This window comes from Exophiala oligosperma (assembly GCF_000835515.1).
Source record: "Exophiala oligosperma strain CBS 72588 unplaced genomic scaffold supercont1.1, whole genome shotgun sequence".
NCBI lineage: Eukaryota > Fungi > Ascomycota > Eurotiomycetes > Chaetothyriales > Herpotrichiellaceae > Exophiala > Exophiala oligosperma.
In genome coordinates this window covers 2,862,091-2,885,261 of record NW_015622818.1, presented here as the reverse complement: position 1 = coordinate 2,885,261, position 23,171 = coordinate 2,862,091, and the positions used below count along the sequence as shown (strand labels likewise).

Here is a 23,171-nt window from a genome sequence, read left to right as displayed (position 1 = left end):
GTGATCTAGTTTGCCGTATCAAGTTCTGTCTTCACCACCTTCACTCACCGCCCTCCCCGTCCTCAGAAAGAAGAAACAAAAACATATATTTTGAGGAACAAAAAGTTTGGACGTTCGAACCCCCCGGCTCTTCTATTACTTATCCCGACTATGACCACCTTCATACCTCTTTATGACCAGAGATACTACAGTAGTCATGGAAACCGCTGAGACTCCCAGTTTAATCCCACTAAGCAGCCGGTTTCCAAGGATAAGCCCAACCTCCAAACCAATTAGGCCAAAGACGCATTGCGACGTGGTGAGTCTAACTAGTGGGCCATCAAGGCTGTTCTTTGTTGCAACAAAATTGACCGGTTTAAATATATGTACTGTAGAGTACGAGGGTGGATCACTTGGGTGAATATATACTTAGTATGTGCAAGGCAGGAAGGTGTCGCGTTCAGCTCATTAACGCCTACGATGATGTGTTGAATGTTGAGCAATGAGTATTCACCGAACTGAAAGTCTGAAAACAACTTGATGTCGTATCGATAAATGGTGTCGGAAGGAAGTAGCCAAGTATTATATTTATATTCTTTTGTCTTCTCATGTACTCCATAACCAACTCCATAATCTAAACTACGAGTTAGCGTCGCCAACCGCATCAAACTTCCGTCATGGGTCTAGATCATCGCGCTTCCAAATGTCGACATATCAGGTACTCGAGGACGACCACAATAGTAGTACTCCATACGTTTATCCTTTTTCTTTCCTGAAAATGATACATCACTACTTTCTAAAGTGACGACTATAGTCTTGGAAAAAGGTCCCTCACCAATTTGACAAACAAGCACTCTGCTCACCGCAATGTATCGGTAGACAAGCAAAAATTCTATATACCACAACGCCATTACACATACGCTAGCTTCTTACACTTTGGAGTGCTACAATGATACAAACCGAACGACAAATCCTCTCTACAACCACCATGTCCAAAGATGGCCCTGAGCCGTCCAGCACGCCGTCAATCTTCACACCATACCTCTCGCCGTCCTTGGCTTCTCACCTCTCGTCCACACCCAACCCGATCGACGTCGACTCGTTGTGCCGCACGCCGCTCTCTCGCCTCCAACAGACGGCCCTTCCCAACCTGGGGTTGATCGAACTCGTCTCGTCGACGGATTTTGCAACTCTCTACGACGACCTGTACATTTCCAGTTTCCCAAAGCGCCCCGAGCGAGAGAACTCGGATTTGATAGTCGCCCGACTCGCTGCCCAAGCGGCAAACACTCGCACGGGACTCGCACCGTATCGCATCGTCGGTTTACGCGATAGAGAAGGCAAAGCCATAGGAGCTGCACAGTTCAGTGTTCTTCCTCTTCCTGTTCGTGACGATTATACGACCAGAGCCGACGGGCTTGATTCGACGAGCACGACCACCGGTGGTTCACCTCCTGCACTCGCCGTACCTTACCTCCAATACATCTACATCCGACCCTCTTCGAGACGACAAGACATGTCGGAAGTTTTACACACGTTCGTCCTGGCCGTAGCTGCGGCCGATGCGTCCACCATTCTCTCATTCCCACCGGCAAAATCACTGGTCGTACGAGCACCCAATGATATTATACCCACGGGGTCTGGGATCGACAGCAACAGCAGAACCCGAGTCCACCCACAGAATCACACCACACACGTCCCTTTTACGCTTTTTGAAACAGAACCTCCCGACCACGGCGTCGACGCCTCATCTCGTTCTTACGCCCTGGAACGATCAAAGATCCACACGTCGACGGGAGGTGTGGCGGTGGTGTTGCTCAGACGTCGGCCGAAAGGTGAAGTCGAGGGAAAAGGAGACGACGACGACGACGAAATTCGACAGATCTTGAGTGCACACGTCCAACCTGGTTTGGAACCGGATGACCCCCCATTGACATTGGTCTGGGTCATTCGACCGTCACCCAACCCGGGAGTGGTTTACGACCTCGGGCAGGTCGGCAAGGACCTGGTCGCGGCGTACTACCAGAGTCTGCGCGACGAAGGGTTCCCGGAAGCCAACATCGCCCTGGCCGAGAGGATGGTCGAGGAGAGATGTCGAGACGCCGACTTTCATTTGATGCCTCTGGCCCAAGTTTCGGATTTCAAAAACACATGACCTCACCATCCGAACTCAGTAGGAAAGCTAGGAAAATGCAAAAGGAGCACGAATGATTTTTAAAAGATTGCATTGATGATTGCCTATAAAACTAGAAACTATGGTAGCAAATTGACCTAGTCTGCAACGACATGCATACGGTATACAAACAAGATCGGAGACAATTGGTGCCTCAACGACTCTATCTGTCTGATGACCAAACGAACAATTCAAATCTTAACGAGTGTAAGTCAAACAGAAACAAGACCAAAGACAAAAAGCAAGAATAACAATCTGTGCCCGACATATTTCAGCCCAACACTTCAAGGTCAGCCATCAGCCAACTCAAGAAAGTGCTACCTCCCCAGACATTCTCAACTGGCAGACAAAGGAAGCCTTCCAGTGCCTGTAAGTCGATCAATGTCTAGGTGGTGTTGTCTTCCTTGACGGTCTTCTACTGAAAAGATCTCCACCGTTGTGGGGGATTCCAAAAGAAGCCAAAAGGTTGACGGCCGCAGTTTCGCCAGTAGCAAATGCACCATGCACACATCCATTTCCAGTCCGCGCGCAATGTTCTCCGGCGAATTGCAGCTTGCTGCCCTTGTTGCTATCCATTGCACTGAACCAAACTTCGGGGTCATCACCCGTCTTGTCTGCTGTATAGGTACCAAACCCGGCAAAAGGATCCTGAGTCCAGTGTGTCGTTTCCAGACTCACGACTGGAGGAAGCTTCTTGTAAGGTTCGGTACGAAGTAGTTTGAAAAGTGGTTCGAAAAATGCGTAAACCTCTGCCTCGGAAGTCATAGCTTCGATGCGTTGAGTGAGCGGCTCGACGATTTGAACGGACAGTTCTTTGCTACCGCCCATAATCCAGTTGTTGCTGGTGACGGTCATGTAGGAAAGAATGGAATTTTCATCCACTTCTTCGTTCGGCTCAGGATAGTAAATGAATTGATCGTTGTCCTTGGGCCAGAAGACCGACTCGAATTCGACGAAGATCTTTCCAAGAGCTCCATATCCAAGTTTGTCGAGGCCGGATGAAAGATTCTGAGGCATTGGAGGATTAAGTTCAACCAAATTATTCTTGAGTACGCCCAGAGGGAGCGTACAGACGACGGCATCGGCAACAAACGTCGAGGATTTGCCGTCAGGAGTGGTGACATGCACTTTACAATCTTCGTTTTCGTTGTCAGTCCAATCGATCTTGGTGACTTTGTGACCGAGTCGGATAATGTCGGAATCACGGAGACTGGTAGCAGCCCAGTCAATAATTCTATCGTACCCTCCTTTCATGTAGAGGTTTCTTTCAGTTGCGAAATAGGCAAGGTGTTTCGAAGAGGCCTGTTCGAGACTGGTCCCAATCCAAGCCTCGACTTCACGAGCAGCTTGCGGAGCCCAGAGACGTTCGTCCTCGGTCACCAAGGGATGATTCTCAAGCCATTCTTTGATGAAGTCGAGGGCAGGTTTGTCAGCAGCGTCAGGGTTCTCCTCATAGTACCAGGTACAATAGTCGGCAAATTCGTCGGCCACCTTTTTGGCTTTGAATTGAGAGCCGAGACGTCCATCTTTGGTGAGGTACAAAGGCGTTCCGTCGTCATAGTAATGCTCAATGTTGAGCTGGCCTATGAGACGAACCAGCTTGTTGTTTGCAGTTTCGTGCATCCAGGCGGCACCTATAAGCAGTGTGAGTAAAAGGCCAGCGACACGGAAAACAATCCGCAATGGTCGTGGGTAAACAATGAGCGCTCTTAACGACATCATGTCAAACGCCTACGGCGATTGTCAGTATTGCTCGAGGCAATAATTACCAATGTCTCTTGGGGTATGTCCTGATTTCCTGCTCGTATAGATACGTCCGCCGATGCGATCAGGGCGGGCCTCGAGCACAACGACTTGGATACCATGAGCTCTCAAGACGGATGCAGCACGAAGGCCAGATATACCGGCACCGACTACGATGACTTTCTTTTGCTTGGGGAGCCCATCCGGTGGTGGATGGTTTGCCTCCCACTTCTCTTCACTCACAACACTATCCTGCAGCAATGGAGCCACAGGTTCTTTCGGGTTTCGACCACCCTCCAACTCTTTGAGGCCGGCATGCCCAGGCGCAGGCAGCAGCCGGGTAGCGAGTTGCAGGATGGTCGAAGGACTAGATGTCTCCTTGGGTTTGTGGGCCGAAAGGTGGCCGATATGGAAATGCTGTGCCATTCTGAGTTGGCAAGTCGACATTCGCGTATGGACAAGGGTTTTGGGTCAGTAATGCCAACGTGGCAGAGCAAGGCTTGAAGGTGGCAATGGGGCTAAGGGATGGATTATCCTTTGGAGGACGAACACGACTAATAGTCTGATTGAGGATGAAGAAGGAAAGAGGAAGAATGATGGACGGAAAGGGTGTGAAGGCATAGTGAAGGGGGGAGAATGGCATGGACCAGAGACACTAAGCCGGATAGGGAAGCTAGACGCGTGGGGGGAAGTGGGAGAAACGATCGCCCCAAAACCTGCTTATCAGAGCCTGGAACGTGTGTCTCTAGGGGCAGACTTAGCGCTATCGGCCGCGGAAATGGGCGTGTTTCCAATCACCGTTAGGCACCTAATAAGCACCAAGGTCAAGCAACTGGGGCCCGATGCTTGGTTAGGATCCGATCTCCCGGACCAGACTGTGGTTATCGCATCAGATTGTCTTCGCACTACGGGTGCACAGGGAGATGAGGAACATGTGTACGCGTAATAAGTACTCCGGACTCCATTTGACTTGGTACAGTACTAGGTACCTTTGCGGGAACTACAGACGACCAGGATTGCCGTAGATACCGATTCCTCGTGTCGGCCAATGCCCTGAAGCTGGGGCAAAGCAGCCACGGGATTTCGCTTACTCTGACTACGGATATACATTACTTTTCTGCTCGCCACTACTGATAAGCCTGGGGTTGGGAGGTCCACTAAGAAGCCTCTGCCGTCATGTTGCGAACGTGACAACTTCCCCCATGCCGAAAAATGCTCTGATATCCCTGCTGTACGGAGTAGTGCCCACACGATAAGGTGTAGCAAAATGCGACCTTAGCAATAATGGCCACCACAGCTTCGCTTAGCCTCTTCATGTATAACTGCCACCCCGCTGACTTTGAAATAATCCCAATGTTGTATGTTGTTTTCCGCTCCTGGACTTCCTCGTCGTGAATACCTCGTCCGCCGGCATCACTTCTATGGAGGAACTCATTCCAGGCACTCTTCGGCTCTATGACGAGCATGGCCACCCGCTCGTCACTGAAGGGACAGGCCTAAAGAAGCATGGCGACATTGTGCTTGTGCCTCAGCCAACCGACTCGCCGAATGATCCTCTTCATTGGTCTCTACCACGAAAGATTTGGCACAGTGTCCTGGTCTGCTTTGTCACGGCGCTGACAGCGGCGACCTCCAACGATGCAGGTGCAGCGCAAAACAACGAGAACTTGGAATTGGGCATCAGCTATGCCTCCTTCAACACAGGCGCTGGTATCCTTTTCGCCGCCATTGGATACTGGTGTCTTTTGTCGTCTCCTCTGGTCTACCTGTACGGCCGTCGGATTCTCTATCTCATCTGCATGTTGTTTGGCTTGATTGGTGGCATCTGGTTTGCCAGAGGGCAGACTACCAGCGATGCCGTCTGGAATCAGTTGTTTGTCGGCGCATCTGAGTCAGTGTGTGAAGCAACTGTCCAATTGTCGCTGATGGACCTGTGGTTCCAGCACCAACGTGGTTCAGTTCTCGGTGTATACGTCCTAGCAACGAGTGTCGGAACGTACCTCGGCCCGCTGATTGCAAGCTACATCGCCGACGGCAACCTGGGTTGGCGGTGGATTGGCTATTTTGGGGCCATCTTTTCGGGTGCAACATTCATCGTCTTTCTCTTCGGCTTGGAAGAAACCGCCTTTCAACGACCCAAATACTTGATCAACGGAGGAGAGCGGTACCTAATTGATGGAGTCAACAGAACCGCGAGCGACAACTCTGGAGAGAATCAGGCAGAACCAAGCAAGGAAAAGAATGCTGCCAGTTCCGACCAAACTCCTTCCAGTTTGGAGCATTCCAATGGCGCAGATGATAGACCAAAGTCTTATTGGGAACGGCATCGGATAATCACGCCTGCACCTAACCTCAAAGGCACCGGCTTCAAGCAATACTTCCAGCGTCTATGGCACATTCTCGGGGTTTTTGGCTTTCCCGCCGTGTGGTACTCGGGGTTACAATGGGGGGCCCAAGATGCGTGGCTCACGTTCTACTTGACTGTATCGGAAGACGAATGGTTCAAACCGCCCTGGAACTATTCTGACGCTGCAGACGGAAACATGAACATTCCCTGCTTGATCGGAGCAGTCATTGGCTGTTTCTACGGTGGATGGGCCAGTGACAAGTTTGTGATGTGGATGGCCAAACGCAACGGCGGTATCATGGAAGCTGAGCAACGGTTGTGGCTACTATTCCCTACCGCCTGCATTTTCCCTGTTGGCCTCTGGCTCTTCGGTATAGGCACAGCTCACGGATGGGCCTGGCCGGCGCCTTATGTCGGCCTTGGATTCATCGGGTTTGGTTGGGGCTGCGCTGGTGATTTGAGCATGGCGTATCTCATGGACGCCTATCCTGAGATGGTGTTGGAAGGCATGGTGGGTGTGGCGACCATCAACAACTCCATCGCTTTGATCTTTACTTTTACTGCCTCGGACTGGATTAAAGCCAGTGGCGTGCAGAACACTTTCATTGCGATTGGTGTTTTAGCGTTTGTCTTCTTGATGACCACGCTGCCCATGATCATTTGGGGCAAGAGGGCTCGACGCTGGACGCGAGGCCGATATCAGAGATTCTTGGAGATTCGAGATGGATTTGAATGACTTGGATATCTACTGAAATGGTATATATTGGTTGATATTGAGGCAGATCTTGAGACAATTTGGGGCATTCTCTTCTTGATGATGATGACGATGAAGGTGGACCTTAAGCGGGATGTAGCTGGTTATGTAGCATTTTCGAATGTGAAAGATTGCAGTCTAGAAAAATATTGTTTATCTATTCTTGCTATCCCTGTTGTAAAGCTGTGGATAAAAACTAGCGCGGAAAATCACGCAACTCCACGAACTTCTGTTTCTGCGATCTCCAACCTACAGTTACAATTCTCCGGAACAAACAAACCATTGACCTCGACTTCAACCTACACCTGCTACCACAATACCGCCCAACTTCTTCAGTCCCATCGAGTCTTAGACCTTCAACACCAAACCCCATCTACTGTCGACACTTCTAGCAGTCCCTCCTCCAGCTCTTCCGCGATGTATCCCACCCTCCCCCTCCAACGGGGCATGTAAGTTTACCTTTCTTTTCGATCTTCACACACCGCCGCCCGGTCATGAATCGTTCTCGAGGTACCTAAAGACGAACTTTGAACACTGATGTGTTATTTCTCTCTCACACAGTCTCAAGAGATCCTCATATTACCACCCCGACTACCGTACTGGAGCCGCGCTCAACCGAGCAAGACGTCCGTACTTGTTCAAAAACATGGTCACGGGAGTAGCCATCTTTGGATTCGCAATTGGAGTTTGTAAGTCAAAAATTTACGGTCTACACATACACCTGTATACATGCTTTCTCTTCATGTCTCTCTTATATGTCAAAGGGAAACACCGATGAGCGGATTGCTAACACAACTACTTGCCCAAAAGTCGCATTCACCCTCCACGCCGTCGGTCAAGATTCGTTCGACGACGTGATCGTTCCAGACGCCCCTGCTGCGAAACAATCCCCAAAGACACCCACGGCGCAAGCAAATGGAATGAGATCGTGAAAGGTCCCACCATCACCATCACCTCTGTCGCTGTCGCCGTCACCATTGCCAGACGACTCGCCTTTGTAACCGGGAGAGCGCTTGCGGTGCAGTACCCCATTTTGGAGAAGAAGCAGAAGAAGATGAAAGACGAAAGATGAGAGAGATACTCCGCTCAATCACTCAAGCTACTACCCAAACATAAGTTTCCCAACACCATTCGAATCCCTTGAGGGAAACTTCCGACACCGAGACAGAACCACAATAGTTCTCATAAGAGCGAAGATGGAACCGGACACGAATACAGAAATATGGTGGCACAAATATGTATGTTGAAATTGTATCTATACAACGTCAGGAGACACTGTGAGGAGCGCACCACAACTACAACAGCACGCCACTCTTGCAGACAGGCATTGTTTCAATACGAGAATAGGCACTTGTATATATATTTCTGACCTAACTTGATCCCACAGAAAGAAAAAATAACGATTGATGATAAGCCAGAGAAAATGACAATGGCCTTGAGAAGGAGGGGGAGAACAATATCCAGGAATCATAGACTAGCTGAGATGAAGGAGGTAGTCAAGTTACCAGGAGGACATATAGCATTTGACTGAGCAAGATTTATATCGTACAAGTTTCGTTCAACAATGGCCTTGTGACTGTGGTTGTGATTATGAACATAGCACAAAGCCATCATTTCATCCACCATCATCACAGGAATGTACATAAACCATTATTTCAATTATAGTCCTGCTATCCTCCAAGTTCAATTCGAATTCGATTTCCTCCACTTTCTATCGTCTTTCGTAAAGCCACAAAGCTGGCGTAGTGATTCGCTCAATAACAAAATTAGACCCGGAATCTCCCTGTTCCCCCAAAACCCGACCCAGCCGTTATAGCTGTTGCTCCTGCATCTTTGGACTTGAATGGCGAGTCATTTCCTACTCCCGACCTTCTCACATCGAGTCGAGCTGTACCCGTTCGAGGCGACAGCACTTGCGCCCTAGAGTTTAGAGGCGACGACCCGATATCTCTGAGCGAGTCTTTTGTTTGCATGTCGCGTGTGTCGAGGGGTGAGGCGGAATGTAGCTGATAGTTGTAATTCGAGGTGGACCCTGCTGGATGATCTACCTGGGTGGCACTACTCGGTCCATCATTCGGCGTATTGATGGCGGACGAGATCTGTGCCGATGGATCAGCGATGGTAGAAGCGGACCCATGTGGCTGGGCCGCTTCTGTCGTGCGTTGCTGATGCGCTGGCGTGAGGAACTCGTTGGTCGGGGATCGATTTGAATTCTGTCGACTGAGTCGGTGGATTGGATGTTGTGGGTTGGCCCACGGTGTTTGCTCTAGAAATTGTTCTTCTGCCTGAGGTGCAGATATTTGTGCCGCAGCTGTACTTTGTACTGGTCGCGTGGCTCTGATGGGTTGAATCTGGGACGCGGATATCTGAGAATGTTTAGTCAATGCAGTGTCATGAGAATAGTTCTGCTTACACCCATTTTTGCCATGTCATCTTGAATGTCTTTCTGCGCGGAAGAGGCCAGTTCTGGGGCTGCAGGGAAGCCCACGTATTTGGCAACACCTGATAATATCGACACCTCCTTGTTGTATGCTGTCTGTTGAATAATTTGTTGAGACCGTTTCTCAGGGAAAGGAATGGTAAAATTTGGCACTGTTGAATCTGCCTTGAATCTGTCCCGTTGAATTCGATAGAAGTGCTCGCTAATTCGTTCTAGGTATCGTTCTCGAATGTCTCGGACAGTCTGGAAATACTGGCTGTGGATCTGACTTCGGTCTGCAACAGCCTTGTTCTTCAGCGCACCGACCTTGTACACCAAAAGCTTCTGTTCAACCTCGAACTTCTCGTCCCGGTATTTCTGCACCGCTTCCACTTGTCGCAGTAGTTCAGGGTGTGCCGGTCGCAATTCTTGGAGCAGCGCTAACTCATGGTTGATGGCTGCAATCTTCTCATCATATAAGCGATCTCGTAGAGCCGCAAAGTGTTTCTCTAATGATGTTAACGCCTCCATGGCAGCCATTCTTCTCGCTTGTTCCTCTTCGCTCTTGGCTGCTGCCTCGGCATCGTTCTCGTCCACGGCCTCACTCTCCTCAGCTCCTTCTGCTTCATCTTCTTCCTCGGCTTGTGGCTCCTCTATTATATCCCCCTTTGCCTTTCTTCGGGACCGGCTCCGGGGCTTTTCTTTGTTATCTTCACTCGATTCGAGCTTCTCGGTTTCTTTTGACTCTTCCTCGGGCTCTTCAGCTTCTTCGACCTCATTGCCCTGGATTTCAACCTCGGGGTCGTTTGTGCGTTCCCGACTTGGTCTGTGGCTATCTTCATGTTCACTTTCGGCCTCGGATTTCTCCTGCCCGCTTTCCAGCGAGCCAGTCCTACGTCTTTGTGACCGAGGAGCCTCTTCGGGATCTGACTCGCTCTCCTGTCTCTTTCGTTTGTTGGGCGAGTTCCCCGTGGCTGCCTCAGGCTCTTGATCAACTTCATCTTCGGCTTCCGGTGCATCGCTCAGCTCGCCATCGAGATCGGAATCGGCATGAGACGAGATTGGAGACGAGACAGGACTGCCGGTCAAGCTTTCGATCTCCGGTCTCATATCAACATCTTCTCTCTGGACTAGCTTGCTGGGGCTAACCTCGAAAGGTTTCTTTTTGACCACTCCGTCAGGAGTGACCTGCAAACGCTCGGTCTCAGCCTCGGAATCTACATCGCCTGGTCTTTGTGCTTCCATTTCCTCCTCTTCAACATCTTCTAGATTGTCATCTAATTCGCTGAGACTGCTAGAGCGGTCGTCATCCGAGAGGGGCTCATCATTAGCGGCTATGGCAGCGGCCGTGTTTGAAAGCGCAAGTAGGGAATCAGCGGCGGAGTCCATGATGGGCCTTGTGGACTTTGGAGGGATGTCGCGCGAGTGTTGGAAGATGTGCGGATACGATTCGAGTAGCTTGGGCTAATTAGCCATGCGTCAACGACACACTGCCAAAGGTGAAAAACACGCTTTCCTAGGACTTCGCCCGCTGAATCTTGCGGAAAGGCGTATTCGAGGATATTGAATTTGGATATGGCTATAGTCGCATGGTTTTGACGTTTTCTTCTCGGTCGGGCGCAACCGTTCAAGCTCAGACGCACAGTGCGGTCAAGATGTGATTTTGAACCCGGCAGACGTGATTTTACTATTGCATTCAACTTCGAGAAGTCCAATGCTATAGCTGGACGGCAAGGAACAAGTTTCTCTTCGCAGCTCCCCTTCGACGTTACTTAGCGTGGTTGAGAAAGGATTGTACGGAGAGAACTCGCGGGGCAAGGAGGGAATCTCGAGTAGGGTTGTAAGGTCCAAAGTCGTGTGGAGTGTAAGTCACAAGGAGAACTAGGTGGTCAAATGAAAGAGCGATAGCAGCTCAAGACCTCAAAGATAGCAAGTGAAGGGCGTAGAGGATTGTTGAAAGCGTGTTGGCGACGTGGAGAAAGAAGGATGGAAGCCCCCAAGTCACTGCGCAGGCGCAAAAAGCGTCATGGGCGCCGTGTTTCTCCCATACAGAGAGTTACTTCGCACTGTACGGTTAGTGCCGGCTTTAATCGCTAGTGGCAGCCTTATCCCCAGCCAGGTTTTCTCCACCATAATTTTTTGTACCCTCAGTTCAAAATGTGGTAATGAAATTCCAGTAGCTACAACTACAGGTTATACCTCGACCGCAGTGACGAAGTGGCTGGACTGGATTCACTGAAATCTCGTTTTCACCATGGCGAAATCAAAAAAAGAGAAACAGGGACAGCGGGCGGCTCCTAGTGCACCATTCGCAGCAAAAGTCGACTCGGTCGATCCTGCTTTGGCCTCGTTATTTGCTGCCAGTGTACGTTTGTAGCCTATGTGCGCACACTTCTAGCTGACTTGTTTCTAGTCCGGTCCTGTTAAAATACCCAAGAGACTTCCGCTGCCTGCGCTAGAACCCGTTGTCAACGATGATATCTCGTCTGGCATCGACGGCGACGACGTCAAAAAAGTTGGAGCCACCGGCGCTGAGACGAAAGAGGATACCTCGATACAAATTTCCAGCAGCGACGAACGACCTCGGAAACGGAAGCGTGCAAAAGATGCAGACGACCTCGAGGAAAAGTACTTTGAACGTCTTGAGCGCGAGGAAGAAAAAGAACGTCAGCAGAAGAAGCCGCGACAGAACGACAATGATGACCAAAGTTCCGGCGACCAAGACTCACTACATTCCGACCTCGAAGATATCTCAGACGAGGACACGGCACCTGTGCCGAAAGAAATACCGCGACACGAGACACTGACGCAGAAGTCGGACGATGAAAGTCGAATCAGCAGGACTGTCTTCCTGGGAAATGTTTCAACAGAGGCTATCAAATCCAAGGTTGCACGACGAACTCTAGAGAAGCATCTACAGTCTGCGCTTAAGGAAACGAGAGATGGCGAAACCCCAGAAAGGCTTGAGTCTGTAAGGTTCAGGTCAACTGCTTATGCTAGTGGTTCTGGTCCAAAGAAAGCCACCTTCGCTAAGAAAGAGTTGATGGACGAGACAACCGTTAATACTAATGCCTATGCTGTCTTTACAACAGAAACTGCGGCAAAGCGAGTCGCGAAAAAGCTTAACGGTACTATTGTCCTAGACCGACATCTCAGGGCCGATTATCTCGGTCAGCCATCCACCACAGATCACAGGAGATGCGTCTTCATCGGCAATTTGACTTTCGTAAACCAAGAGAACGCTATACCGGATCAGAATGATGATCAACCACGTCGACCTAGGGCCAAAGAACCAGCAGACGCCGAAGAAGGGCTGTGGCGAACTTTTGGTAAAGTCGGCAAGGTGGAAAGTGTCCGAGTAGTAAGAGACCAGGAAACGCGAGTCAGCAAAGGGTTCGCTTACGTACAGTTCGAAAGCGAAAATAGCGTCGAAGCTGCCCTGCTAATGAATGACAAGAGATTTCCGCCCATGCTCCCCAGGAAATTGCGAGTTATGAGAGCGAAGAAGATGAAGCCGTCAAAATCAACACGAGTCAAGCCGCATGAGAAGGACCAGGCGAATAGGAAGGGTGGTTCCTATCTTGACAAAAGGAAGAGCCTTGGAGGTGATCAGAAGAAATCAGGCTTTGTCTTTGAAGGCCATCGTGCCAGCAGTGCATCGAAATTCGCCCTCACGAAGAAGAAGAAGCATAAAAAGCGACCTGACACACGCAGCAGCCGACGAGGAGCCACTTTCAAAGCCGCCGGTGGCAACAAACGCAAGAGGCAATGATAGTTTAGGCAATTTCTATTTTTTTTAAGGGATTATCAGTCGTTGCCAGAAGAGAAACAAAGTGCGTACGGTGTACGACTGAATTTGAGATTTGACAGGTTATCTTATTTTATACATCGTCACCCTGGTCAGGCTCGGTTCCCAACCACTCTCAACTGAACCCCCTTCGACCCAGGCACCGGCATGCCCACAAAGCAGTCTCTGACAGTGTCGACATCCCTTTCTCTCACGGTATCGAATAATTCGAGGTCAAAACGTCTCAACATGGCCGCAGTACCGAGATATATTTCCGCGTATGCGAGGCTGAAAGAATTTTAGTTTCGGGAGGAGAGCATTAACCATATCGGCCACAACTTACTTCATGCCCAGACAATTCCTAAATCCTCGATGAAATGGCATATAGTATGCGTTGCTCACCTTGGCCTGTTCGCCTAAGAATCTGCTGGGATCAAACTTGTAGGGATTCTTGAAAATCTGCGGGTCCATGTGGATGGAAACTACACTCATGCTCATGGGAGTCTCCTTTGGGATCACCCAGTCGTTGTACACGAGCTCATGCTCCGCATCTAGGACTTGTACTCGGTTCGTCACGGGCGCACTGATACGCAGCGTCTCTTTGATGCACGCACCTAGGCACGGGAGCTGTTCAATGACTCCATAGTGAGGCAGCACATTTCTATCCGGCATCACACTGTCAAGCTCGTCGCGCACCCGTCCAAGCCATTCCGGGTTCGTCAGTAAATGGAACATGATATTCGTCAGTGTCTTAGCGGTGGTTTCGCCTCCTGCGACAACCATGACGTACGCCTCGTCCGTGATCCTCGGTACCGTCTTCTCTTCAGCTGGGAGAGAGCTATCCATGACGGTGTGAAAAATCGTTCGTGCTGGGGCTTGCTCGTCAGGATCCGTTTTTGTCTCGCGGCCAACGCTCGACTTTGCGAGACCGCCACCACCAGTACCCCGATCTTCATATTCGGCGATGACTCTCTCGACTTGTTTCTGAACCTCACGCTTTCCTCCGTGGAAAAGCGCCATATCCGGATCCAACCTCTGAATCACCTTGAGCGGAAGCGCTTCCATGATCCTGACCAGGATGGGAAACTGCTTGACAATGGGCACCGGCTCGAACAAGCTCGTCATGACCCGCTTCCATTCAGGAGCAAAGTCCTCTGCGGACAGGCACCTCCAGCTTTGCCCGAAGCAATAATCACTGATCACGTCCAGGGTGAGAGCCGTGAATGCCACACCGACAGGCAGGATCCTCCCTCTGTTCATGTATCCCTCCTCAATGCCGTGGGTCAGCTGGTCAACCTTTTGGCGTATGATGATTTCGAGGTTGTCGATGCCACGCTTGCTGAAAAACGGCCCAAGAGGCGCCCGTCGGGCCCGGTGCAGTTGGTAAGGAACAGTCGAGGCAATGCTACCTGGACTGCCGTTGGCTTTCGAGTTCTTGGCCATTTGTTACGGCGGCCAGATTTATAGAGCACATCGAACCAGTCTGGGTCACTGACGGAGAGCTCATCGGGGCTGATGCGTACAATCGGACCTGATCCGCATCAGTTTCAGCGTGAGCTTGGGGTGGGAGAAAAAATTTGACAGGGATTGATCATGGGTGTTGGCTGTACCGTATCTCTGATGTAGACGCTCGATATTATACACTCCTTGTCCGGGAAACGGCCGGGCAATCAGATCATGATAGAACTCATACCAGTATGTTGCCGCTGCAAGGACTGGACCTGGAAACTTGCGAAGTGGGTGGAAGAAGAGCCGGTGAATGGTCAGAATAAGAGTATATGCCACCAGGGAAGCAGTGGCCAAGAGGACACAGGAAGTCCAACTCAAAGGTACAAAAGAAGGCATACTGCACCTTCGATGGAGTGGGCTTGGTTCGAAGTCAGTGGTCCAAAGCAAGCTCGAAGCTGTAGTCGCGGAAAGTAGCTATTCGTGTCTGAGGGATATAGGAGGACGCATAATACTTATACCCCTTCTCAGTCGCAGCTTTAGCCATGTCATTACGGGGACGAAGTGCCCATCAGGCCAAGTAAGAAATTCTCATCTTTAGGCGTCCAGCCTCGAGTCTCGGGTTGCAATAAGGCCAATTAGGTCTGCTTTAGTAACGTATTGTACATCAACCAATCCGGAACACGGCAAATGTTGCGATATATGGGTTCTGTCACTCTTCCTCGTTCCGAGCGCCCGTTTGAGAAGAGGATGCCTGCGTGATGTGACCCATTCATGTGCTTCGACCAGGACGCTTACCCAGCGACTTTGAAGACGATGGGCCCAACAAGGCTTTACCAAGGCAGGATACGACACTTCCACGTAATCGTAGCTCGACCATCCCGCTGTCGCAGCATTTCGCTAGTGTGTGGTGAGAGGCAGGGAGGAGGATGTCTCATCGAACGGCGGAGAATTACACGTGATTGATATTCGCCAAGAATTTCCGCCCCTTGTCCTAGATCCAGATTTGAGATTTGTTTGTTTGATAACTCCGTCACCAAGAGCCAGTCCGCGGATGACGGCTTAGATTGACGAAAGATGGTGTAGCATAACTTGCAAACAGCACAGCAACATGATGGTCGGCAGTAAAAGAAGTGCGACCGATGCTGGGTTCGTCTCATCATCTGGACATGTTGAACCCACTGTCAAGGTTCCCACATCCACAGGACAACCATTCCAGGTAGCGAATTCTGTGACGGAGACACCAAACATGAATGAGATTCACAGCAACGGTTTATCTCAGCGCCGCAAACTCGATGTTGCCGCAGATGCTCGCGGTGGCGAGAACCAGGTCGACGACGAAGGCTGGTCAGTCGCAGAGTCAAAATCATCACGAAAGAAGAAACGGCGCAGACTTCGAGAAGATCCAACGATCTACCCCAGCATCAACTTTCTGGATACCAAACCTGCTCGGGTTCAGCTCAAGGCTCTACAGGAGCTGGCTCTTTACGTTCTTGCCGATGGAATCGCACCAACTTGGCTGGCCGTCAACAATGCTAAACAGATTAACAAAATCGTTGTTTTGATGATCCCTGGCCTTGACCGGGTGACGCTTGAAGACCCAGAAATCCTCGAGTCTGCAATATCTCTTTACGAACAGGCCATACCCAAAGATCTCGATACGAATGCCGTGTCCGCCGAAGACAACGTTCCTGACTCGCCGACAACGCCTGACATCAAATCTCCGCCAGACATGTCAGAGGCTGTGAGGGCATCGGCATCGGCATCGGCAACAAACCCAGAGTCCCTCCTTGGCCGCCTTGTTGAACACGTAATTGAAATCAAAGCCCCTGGCGACTCAAAGTCGAACAGAGTTCACTCCCCTCTGCAAGGGATGCTCATCGCACCAGTCCCTCCCTCCGGCAGCGCCAACTCCAAGAACAAACATGTAGAGAAATCTCCACAGCATACACGTACGCCGATATCCCACTTTATCCATACCTCCGATGAGCTCCGAGAAGCAGAATACCCAGTTCATCCTGCGGCCTTCACAAATCCTCAAGATGCAGCCCTGGAAGCCGCCCGACGCGAGGCTACTTTCCAGTCGTTATCTCACGGCTGGGTCGACACGTCCGTCGTCAAGTCTACCCCCGATCCGATCACCTCACCTCGAACTAACAACATGTCCTCACCTCCTGCACCTCATTCCCGCCGCCGCACCCACATCTCATCGCACGACCCTCTGACTCAAGGCCTCAAACCTTACGCCCTAGACTGTGAAATGGTCCTCACCACAGACGACAAGTCCTCGCTCGCTCGCATCTCTCTCATGGACTGGTCCGGCTCTACGGTGTTGGACTCGTACGTCAAACCCGATCTCCCCATCAAGAACTACTTTACACAATATTCCGGCATCACAGAATCCCACCTGGCCGACGTCACCACAACCCTGTCAGACATCCAGAAGCGCCTCCTATCCATCCTGGGCCCAGATTCGATCCTTCTGGGCCACAGCCTCGAATCGGACCTGAATGCTCTGAAGCTCACGCACCCCTTCATCGTGGACACGAGCATAATATACCCGCACCCGCGAGGTCTGCCGCTGCGGTCGTCTCTCAAATTCCTCGCGAATCGATATCTCAAACGTGAGATTCAGAAACAAGGCGCCAATGGCCACGACAGCGTGGAGGATGCGAGAGCCGTGCTCGACTTGGTCAAACTGAAGTGCGAAAAGGGTCCTCGCTGGGGCACCCTCGACGCGAATGGTGAGAGTATCTTCAAGAGAATCTCGCGCTGTACGCGAATCGACGGGTCCAACAAGCACAGAGAGACGGCGATCGTCGAGTACGGAACTCCCGAGAGGGGCTTTGGCAAGGAGGCGACGTACAAGATTGCTTGTGTCGATGACGAGGAGGTTCTCCAGGGCATCATTCGTGCCACGCATGGAGATGCTCCCATGCCCAACGATGGGAATGAGGATCCGAAGGAAGCCAAGAACACTCCACAGGATGGTGTTGTGAAGGGCCAACCAACACCGACAGGCCAAAGCATCCCTGCAGGAGGAGTGGACTTTGTCTGGGGTCGCCTACGCGAACTCGAGGCACTGAGAGGTTGGAACAACCCTCCAGCGGCACAGCCACCTGCTTCTTCTGGATCAGTCGCCGCGTCTCAAGCAAATTCTACGACCGCCACTGCTCCAGAAACGGCCGAGTCCCCCGAGACCTTGCGCCAAACGGCCTCGCGAACACTGTCACGTCTTTTGACCCTGTACGCCGCCCTGCCTCCGCGGACCCTGTTGGTCACGTACAGCGGCACGAACGACATGCGGCCCGTCCTGCGCCTGCAGCAGCTCCACGCGCAGTACCGCAAGGAGTTCAAGGTCAAGAAGTGGGACGAACTGAGCGTCAAGTGGACCGACGTGGAAGAACAGCAGCTGCGGAGTGCGGTCGACGTTGCGAGGAGAGGCGTGGGCCTCCTCGCCATGAAGTAAATGTTCCGGTCCCCCCTCCAAGAAGACAAAAGGCAAACAAAGAAAGGGTTGAAAATTCCCAATTGTACGACTAGTATCGAACGAAATGGACAGGTATGAAGCTCTCCGGCATTAGCTTTGACCAGAGACAGTGCCGGCAACCTGCTGGTGAACTTCGACCACCATCAAGGAGTAGGCATTCATTGTTGTAAAAGTCTCAAAAATCCCATATAATGCTACTGAATTTCGCTTTCAACAGACAAGGCTGAATGCTCTAAAGGACTGTCACCAGGACCTTTTTCATCAAGGCGATCATCACTCAAAAATCAATGACAATACTCGAGCATACGGGATGTCGCTTTATAGATGACTGTTCACAATTGTCCTATCTCTTTTCCCGATATGATCGGTATATAACTTGTACATAGAATTGCCCAACTTTTGGAGAATCATTTCTCCGTATGTCTAATATTCATAACATGGCACCAGAAGCTATTAGTGTAGGAAGAACTTCCTAGCTGTAGAACCATTTTTTTCTTGATAGACCATAATCTGATCTCATTGCTTTTAATCTTCCCTCAACACTCTTACACCTTTCTTGGATCCGGCCTTTCTCTTCTTCTTGTGGCCCTTGTCAAAGGCAACCGCACTTTGGTGGTCACGCCCGACATTGTCCAAGTCCTTGACCTTGTAAATGCGAATAATCCAGTTCTCACTGGTAAATGCCTCTTCCAAGGTGCTTAACTCCGGACCTTGTGCAGGTAAAGGTGACCCTCTGACGCGATCTTGAGCTTGGCCAGCAGGGAAAAGCTGGTTGTAGTTGTAGTAAGACATCTTGTACCTAAGGTCAGGTTAGTAAATGTGCAAACAATAAAGCTAGAGATGGACACGAACATGAGTGAATTTCTCATGGTTGGAGTTGCCTCATCGTCGACCCTGTATTCACCCCTCGCAGTAAAAAAGTCACGTTCCCTCACTTCTTCCGGCCAGATACCTTCCGCAATTCTGACCATCCAGAGGAATTTGTTGATATCATCTCCGCTGTAACCAAGCAGACCACCAAAGACAACCAAGACATAGTCGACATCGTGCTGGCGGAGAATAGGATAACTGACTTCTTCTCTCGAACTCATCGCCTTGCCCACAGTGGCGATATGAGTATTGTTCCACGTATTATTATCAACTAATGTCGGACGGTCGGCCATTCCTCCAATTTGATAACCATAATCCCACCATGACATGATCTTTGCATCCTTGGGAGTATTCTGTCGAAGCCAATAGTATGCTTCTCTATAATCATCGATGATATGCTGGGATCCATCTGGCAGCCTTGAAGCCAAGACAACAGAAGGAGAAGAATAAGCATTCGATGTAACCCAGGTGCAATGAGCAACGAAGAGAAGGAGGAATCCCGTGAACATCGATGTAATGAGAGATTTTGAGGCGAGTGAGTAAATTCCGATCAAGGGGTTCCGGATCGACCGTAATGATGGGTTGGCGCTGATCTTGCTGCCCTTCACAGAGCCATTGCTGGGTTCATTGGACTCATCCACGGGACTTGGGATGTAAAGATAAGTGTCGAGGATGTGTGAGATGGCGAGAGCCGCAGCGCAGCAAACAACGGGTGTCAGGGTGAGCATCAAACGGACCATCACACCAGCGAAGTAGCTCGCCAGGACAGCGTAAAGAACAACGAATACATGCTCATCCTTGAGATTGCGGAAGCACATGTAAACACCTGCGGGAAATAGCCAGATGAGCATATTGAGATCAAAAAAGAAGGCCGGCCAAGCTGTAGGTTGATGCTCCGACACCGATGCAATGATAGGAATGTGGATCTTAGCGTAACCGGTGTCCCACAGGGAGTAGAATCGTCCACTCCAAGGTGCAATAGTGCCCGAAAGGGTCAATGCAATCAAGCCGACAAACATGATTCCGAAAATTGCTCCGCCTAGCGCGACAAGGAGGGTCTGGAATTGCTTTCCAGGAAGCTGGTCCCGGAGAAAGTTGAAGAATGCGACAAGCTGCAGAAGACCAAAAATTCCCAAGGCCGCCATATGGTCACTGCTTCTGATAGGCAAGAACCCGACGAAGGGCACTTGCATGCTGGCCAACGTTCCAAGAGCGTACCAAGTTGTATAGCTGATGTACAATCTTGAACTGTAACGTCCCATCAGAATCAGGGTAAAAGCATGCAGAGGTATCAGGTTCGTGATGAAGACGTATCCGCCCCACGCTGACACCATGTATCCATAGAAAAGAGCAGCCAATGCTCCCCACATGATTGAACCATTCTTGACGGCTTTGATCCAGAGAAAAAAGGTGAAGACCAAGAGGAAGATGGCTATAGCTTCATTGTCGTAGCTGCCAGCAACAGATCTCGAGATGTAGCCAGGACTGATGCCCATGAATGCTGCAGCCAAAAGCCCTGCAGACGGGGAAGAGGACATCTCAGACGTCAAGAGATACATTGCCAGAGCTGTGAAACCGGAGAACCCAGGCGCCAGCAGGACACAGATGTTCCGAATATCGACGGGAATTGACAAGAGACGAAGGAGGTGATAGATGACACCAGAAGTTACCATGAGACCAGGGTATAGGGTGCCTCCTGTAACTCGACCGAGGGGATGCCATGTTCCTGCGTTCTGTCAATACACCAAGCTCTTCAAGCATTCGATCTTTACCCACGATCATCAAACCAATCCCAGAACTTGTAGAAACCATTGGCTACCAGATATTTCGTCGCACGAAAGTTGAACCAGGGATCGACTGTGAAGAGGGTCAGTTGGTTTGGGCGCGCAGCTGCGGACATTGCGATTGGGGCTCTTTGTGTAGTAGAAGCATCACTTATCGTACTCACATTCGTGAATTATACTCTCAAACCCTATCAGAGGTTAGTATAGGCTTACTCTCAAAGAAAGGCATGTCGATACATACGTATAACACTGAATAGACGAGCGGACACTGCGGCACCCGCAATAGTGAGGAGTATGATGATTCGAAGTAGGCCCCTCGTATTTTTACTCATGCTTCCACGAAGGAAAGGATCCAAGGCAGTACTAACGGCCATGATGGCCAGAAAAAGAACGAAAACAAGACGTAAAGGACAAGAGTGTGGTCAGTTCATTGATGTCAAGCACCTCGCGAGCATTTCGTATACGTAGGCGCAGTTCGAGTTGCAACGTCTCCAAATCAATCTCCCGCCAAGACAAACCCCTGCATGCCATTTGTCGGCGTTAAGCTTCGTCATGCCAGTTTCAGCCTTGCGAAACAGCCTTACAAGTCTAGTGAGGGCCTACGGCGACTATGATGAGAATTCGTTCAGGATCCATGAAAATGCTCAGAGAAAGGACCGGTCTGGGATAATAATAATACGTGGTCTATCATACTTGTTCATTTGTTGATAAGGTGTAGTCCCGTTCCCTGTACAGTGTTCTCTCCACCAACCACTTGGCTGGTACTCGTACGGAGTGTATGCGTTCTTCAGCGCAATGCCATATTAAGCAGACGCTTGGTTTCGTGCTCATATTCGAGCATACTGTATCAATGCCTTCAGTACTGTTTTTACAAGGTTTCATCCTCCGTAAAGCATCTTCGTAGCGCTGTTTACCATATTTGGTTGCTGGTATTTGGTCTCTTTGATAATTCATCGTCAGCAAGTGGCATGGTGAGTAGGATATGAACACTTGTCGATGCCGTTAGCAGAAGCATGAAGCTATTGCAGCCAGCCGTTGTAGAGCTTCCAACCGTATGTACTGCATAGAGATGCGTCTTCTCCCAATCCTCGACATTGTTGCATCGAATAGGTGACGATGAAGGTGGTCAGATTGTTGTGCCCTCAGAAATGTGAGAACATCCCATGAGGAGTCGAATACTATTCTGTGTCATTCGTCCACTTATCCATCCATGCAACGACATCGTTCTTGTCTCCTGCTGTAGGCTGTCTGGCTGGTTCATCGTCCCAATCTAACAGTTGTTCTTCTCCAGATTTCCCTTTGGCCTTCCTGTTTACCACGCCACCCTTCTGGTCTATATTGCTGCCTGAGGCGTTGGCATCGCCAGCGTTCTCTGGGATCAGGCTTGGCTCTTCAGATTCTGTTCCTCGAATAGCGTTCGGCCCGACCTTGGCCTTGGACTGGAAGTATTCGGTCATGACCTCCTCGCCCTCTTTCTGGTCTTCACTGCCCATCCACCATTTGAAGAACTTCTGTATATATGGCCTTGCTGTGAAATATGCGAGAACAATGATGAACAGCCAAATGTAGTCTTCCCTGTCCAGATGACCCTTCTGCATGTACTTCTGGACGGCGTTCAGCTGGGAGAGATCTTGTGGCGGGGGCACATATTCAACCATGGCTGTGGCTGCGAGGGTTGAGGATATAACAATGGCAGGGTATTAGGTTTAGATGACTTGCACACTACCAGAGTCTGCAATAACACAAGGGGTCAAAGGTGCAGGGGATATTTCGTATCGTGTAGGATATTTGACTGCGGCTTCATGTAGAAAGATAATATTTTAGGCGGCAGCTTCGGATAAACAAAAAGTCCTCATTCCGGCCTTGCCGGGAGCACTAAAGATACGTAAGTGTCTGGTTTGTGCCTGTTCCAACTTGTTCAATCTCACTGTCTCTAGCTAGATATTTGTTTCCCATTGTACGATGCTCCTTATCAATTCTAGATCCTGCCAGCTTTGTCCTACACCAGGATGTCAAGAATCTCTTATGACCGGGTGCCCTTGGTCTGGCTCCTTGACATCCCCATCTCTACGTCAAGCTTTTTCTGGCCGGCAAGGCAGCTTGTCCTGTGTAACTGCAATTCGTGCCGTACAACGGAAGGGACCAGGAGCATATCCCTCGGTGAACTTCCGTGGACTGCTCCCTACCTAAAGCAATCTGCCGACTGGAAATAGAATGCGCTAATCATTATCTCAAACACGTGCAGAGATACGGCTGCATGCTCCATGACGGACACTGTAAGATCTAGATGCTGTGTTATACTGGGTCCAGACGAAGCCTCAGCTAGATTCACAGAAACAAAGGTGGTGTCTTCAGAAGCGTTTCGCTGTCACATGGACT

At 50.3% G+C, this 23,171-nt stretch overlaps 9 protein-coding genes across 10 annotated transcripts; 5 read left to right on the top strand and 4 right to left on the bottom strand.

The window, feature by feature from the left end:
* Nucleotides 1-967: 967 nt before the first annotated feature.
* Nucleotides 968-2,227, top strand: PV06_00999 (uncharacterized protein; the record flags this gene model as incomplete). The annotated part of the gene is made up of 1 exon (XM_016401575.1): nt 968-2,227. The coding sequence occupies one exon, from the start codon at nt 968-970 to the stop codon at nt 2,132-2,134; it is 1,167 nt and encodes a 388-aa protein (XP_016268628.1). The 3' UTR covers nt 2,135-2,227.
* On the bottom strand, nt 2,188-4,473 carry PV06_00998 (uncharacterized protein). The gene is made up of 2 exons (XM_016401574.1): nt 3,922-4,473; nt 2,188-3,786 (listed from the first exon to the last, which is right to left on the bottom strand). The coding sequence occupies exons 1-2, from the start codon at nt 4,340-4,342 to the stop codon at nt 2,531-2,533; spliced, it is 1,677 nt and encodes a 558-aa protein (XP_016268627.1). The 5' UTR covers nt 4,343-4,473; the 3' UTR covers nt 2,188-2,530.
* An 843-nt stretch (nt 4,474-5,316) lies between these two features.
* On the top strand, nt 5,317-7,133 carry PV06_00997 (uncharacterized protein; the record flags this gene model as incomplete). The annotated part of the gene is made up of 1 exon (XM_016401573.1): nt 5,317-7,133. One exon carries the CDS (start codon nt 5,317-5,319, stop codon nt 6,976-6,978), a length of 1,662 nt encoding a protein of 553 aa, XP_016268626.1. The 3' UTR covers nt 6,979-7,133.
* Nucleotides 7,134-7,251: 118 nt separating this feature from the next.
* On the top strand, nt 7,252-8,661 carry PV06_00996 (uncharacterized protein). Its single transcript, XM_016401572.1, has 3 exons — nt 7,252-7,445; nt 7,558-7,685; nt 7,807-8,661. The coding sequence occupies exons 1-3, from the start codon at nt 7,414-7,416 to the stop codon at nt 7,926-7,928; spliced, it is 282 nt and encodes a 93-aa protein (XP_016268625.1). The 5' UTR covers nt 7,252-7,413; the 3' UTR covers nt 7,929-8,661.
* PV06_00995 (uncharacterized protein) lies at nt 8,498-11,387 on the bottom strand. The gene is made up of 2 exons (XM_016401571.1): nt 9,410-11,387; nt 8,498-9,362 (listed from the first exon to the last, which is right to left on the bottom strand). Exons 1-2 carry the CDS (start codon nt 10,802-10,804, stop codon nt 8,763-8,765), a joined length of 1,995 nt encoding a protein of 664 aa, XP_016268624.1. The 5' UTR covers nt 10,805-11,387; the 3' UTR covers nt 8,498-8,762.
* A 282-nt stretch (nt 11,388-11,669) lies between these two features.
* Nucleotides 11,670-13,187, top strand: PV06_00994 (uncharacterized protein; the record flags this gene model as incomplete). Its single annotated transcript, XM_016401570.1, has 2 exons — nt 11,670-11,780; nt 11,829-13,187. The coding sequence occupies 2 exons, from the start codon at nt 11,670-11,672 to the stop codon at nt 13,185-13,187; spliced, it is 1,470 nt and encodes a 489-aa protein (XP_016268623.1).
* A 2,499-nt stretch (nt 13,188-15,686) lies between these two features.
* On the top strand, nt 15,687-18,496 carry PV06_00993 (uncharacterized protein). Its single transcript, XM_016401569.1, has one exon. It carries the CDS (start codon nt 15,760-15,762, stop codon nt 18,115-18,117), a length of 2,358 nt encoding a protein of 785 aa, XP_016268622.1. The 5' UTR covers nt 15,687-15,759; the 3' UTR covers nt 18,118-18,496.
* On the bottom strand, nt 18,453-21,244 carry PV06_00992. Of its 2 annotated transcripts, XM_016401567.1 has the most exons (5): nt 21,034-21,244; nt 20,957-20,980; nt 20,785-20,865; nt 18,991-20,734; nt 18,453-18,937 (listed from the first exon to the last, which is right to left on the bottom strand). In XM_016401567.1, exons 1-5 carry the CDS (start codon nt 21,164-21,166, stop codon nt 18,664-18,666), a joined length of 2,256 nt encoding a protein of 751 aa, XP_016268620.1. In that variant the 5' UTR covers nt 21,167-21,244; the 3' UTR covers nt 18,453-18,663. The 2 variants fall into 2 exon arrangements, with proteins under 2 accessions (XP_016268620.1, XP_016268621.1); XM_016401568.1 differs by having other exon boundaries at nt 18,991-20,865.
* A 208-nt stretch (nt 21,245-21,452) lies between these two features.
* PV06_00991 (uncharacterized protein) lies at nt 21,453-22,591 on the bottom strand. The gene has a single exon (XM_016401566.1). It carries the CDS (start codon nt 22,448-22,450, stop codon nt 21,971-21,973), a length of 480 nt encoding a protein of 159 aa, XP_016268619.1. The 5' UTR covers nt 22,451-22,591; the 3' UTR covers nt 21,453-21,970.
* Nucleotides 22,592-23,171: the final 580 nt, after the last annotated feature.

What these genes read in the sequence shown, in the direction of transcription:
- PV06_00998 (XM_016401574.1), bottom strand. Translation starts at nt 4,342, where the DNA reads ATGTCGACTTGCCAACTCAGAATGGCACAGCATTTCCATATCGGCCAC. An exon ending in ACATACCCCAAGAGACATTG is followed by an intron (nt 3,787 to 3,921) that starts GTAATTATTGCC and finishes CACTGCTTATAG; the next exon opens with GTGCCGCCTGGATGCACGAA.
- PV06_00996 (XM_016401572.1), top strand. Translation starts at nt 7,414, where the DNA reads ATGTATCCCACCCTCCCCCTCCAACGGGGCAT. An exon ending in CTCCCCCTCCAACGGGGCAT is followed by an intron (nt 7,446 to 7,557) that starts GTAAGTTTACCT and finishes TCTCTCACACAG; the next exon opens with TCTCAAGAGATCCTCATATT. An exon ending in TGGATTCGCAATTGGAGTTT is followed by an intron (nt 7,686 to 7,806) that starts GTAAGTCAAAAA and finishes CTTGCCCAAAAG; the next exon opens with TCGCATTCACCCTCCACGCC.
- PV06_00995 (XM_016401571.1), bottom strand. Translation starts at nt 10,804, where the DNA reads ATGGACTCCGCCGCTGATTCCCTACTTGCGCTTTCAAACACGGCCGCT. An exon ending in ATGACATGGCAAAAATGGGT is followed by an intron (nt 9,363 to 9,409) that starts GTAAGCAGAACT and finishes AAACATTCTCAG; the next exon opens with ATATCCGCGTCCCAGATTCA.
- PV06_00993 (XM_016401569.1), top strand. Translation starts at nt 15,760, where the DNA reads ATGATGGTCGGCAGTAAAAGAAGTGCGACCGATGCTGGGTTCGTCTCA.
- PV06_00992 (XM_016401567.1), bottom strand. Translation starts at nt 21,166, where the DNA reads ATGGCCGTTAGTACTGCCTTGGATCCTTTCCTTCGTGGAAGCATGAGT. An exon ending in TCGTCTATTCAGTGTTATAC is followed by an intron (nt 20,981 to 21,033) that starts GTATGTATCGAC and finishes AACCTCTGATAG; the next exon opens with GGTTTGAGAGTATAATTCAC. An exon ending in TGAGAGTATAATTCACGAAT is followed by an intron (nt 20,866 to 20,956) that starts GTGAGTACGATA and finishes CCCTCTTCACAG; the next exon opens with TCGATCCCTGGTTCAACTTT.
- PV06_00991 (XM_016401566.1), bottom strand. Translation starts at nt 22,450, where the DNA reads ATGGTTGAATATGTGCCCCCGCCACAAGATCTCTCCCAGCTGAACGCC.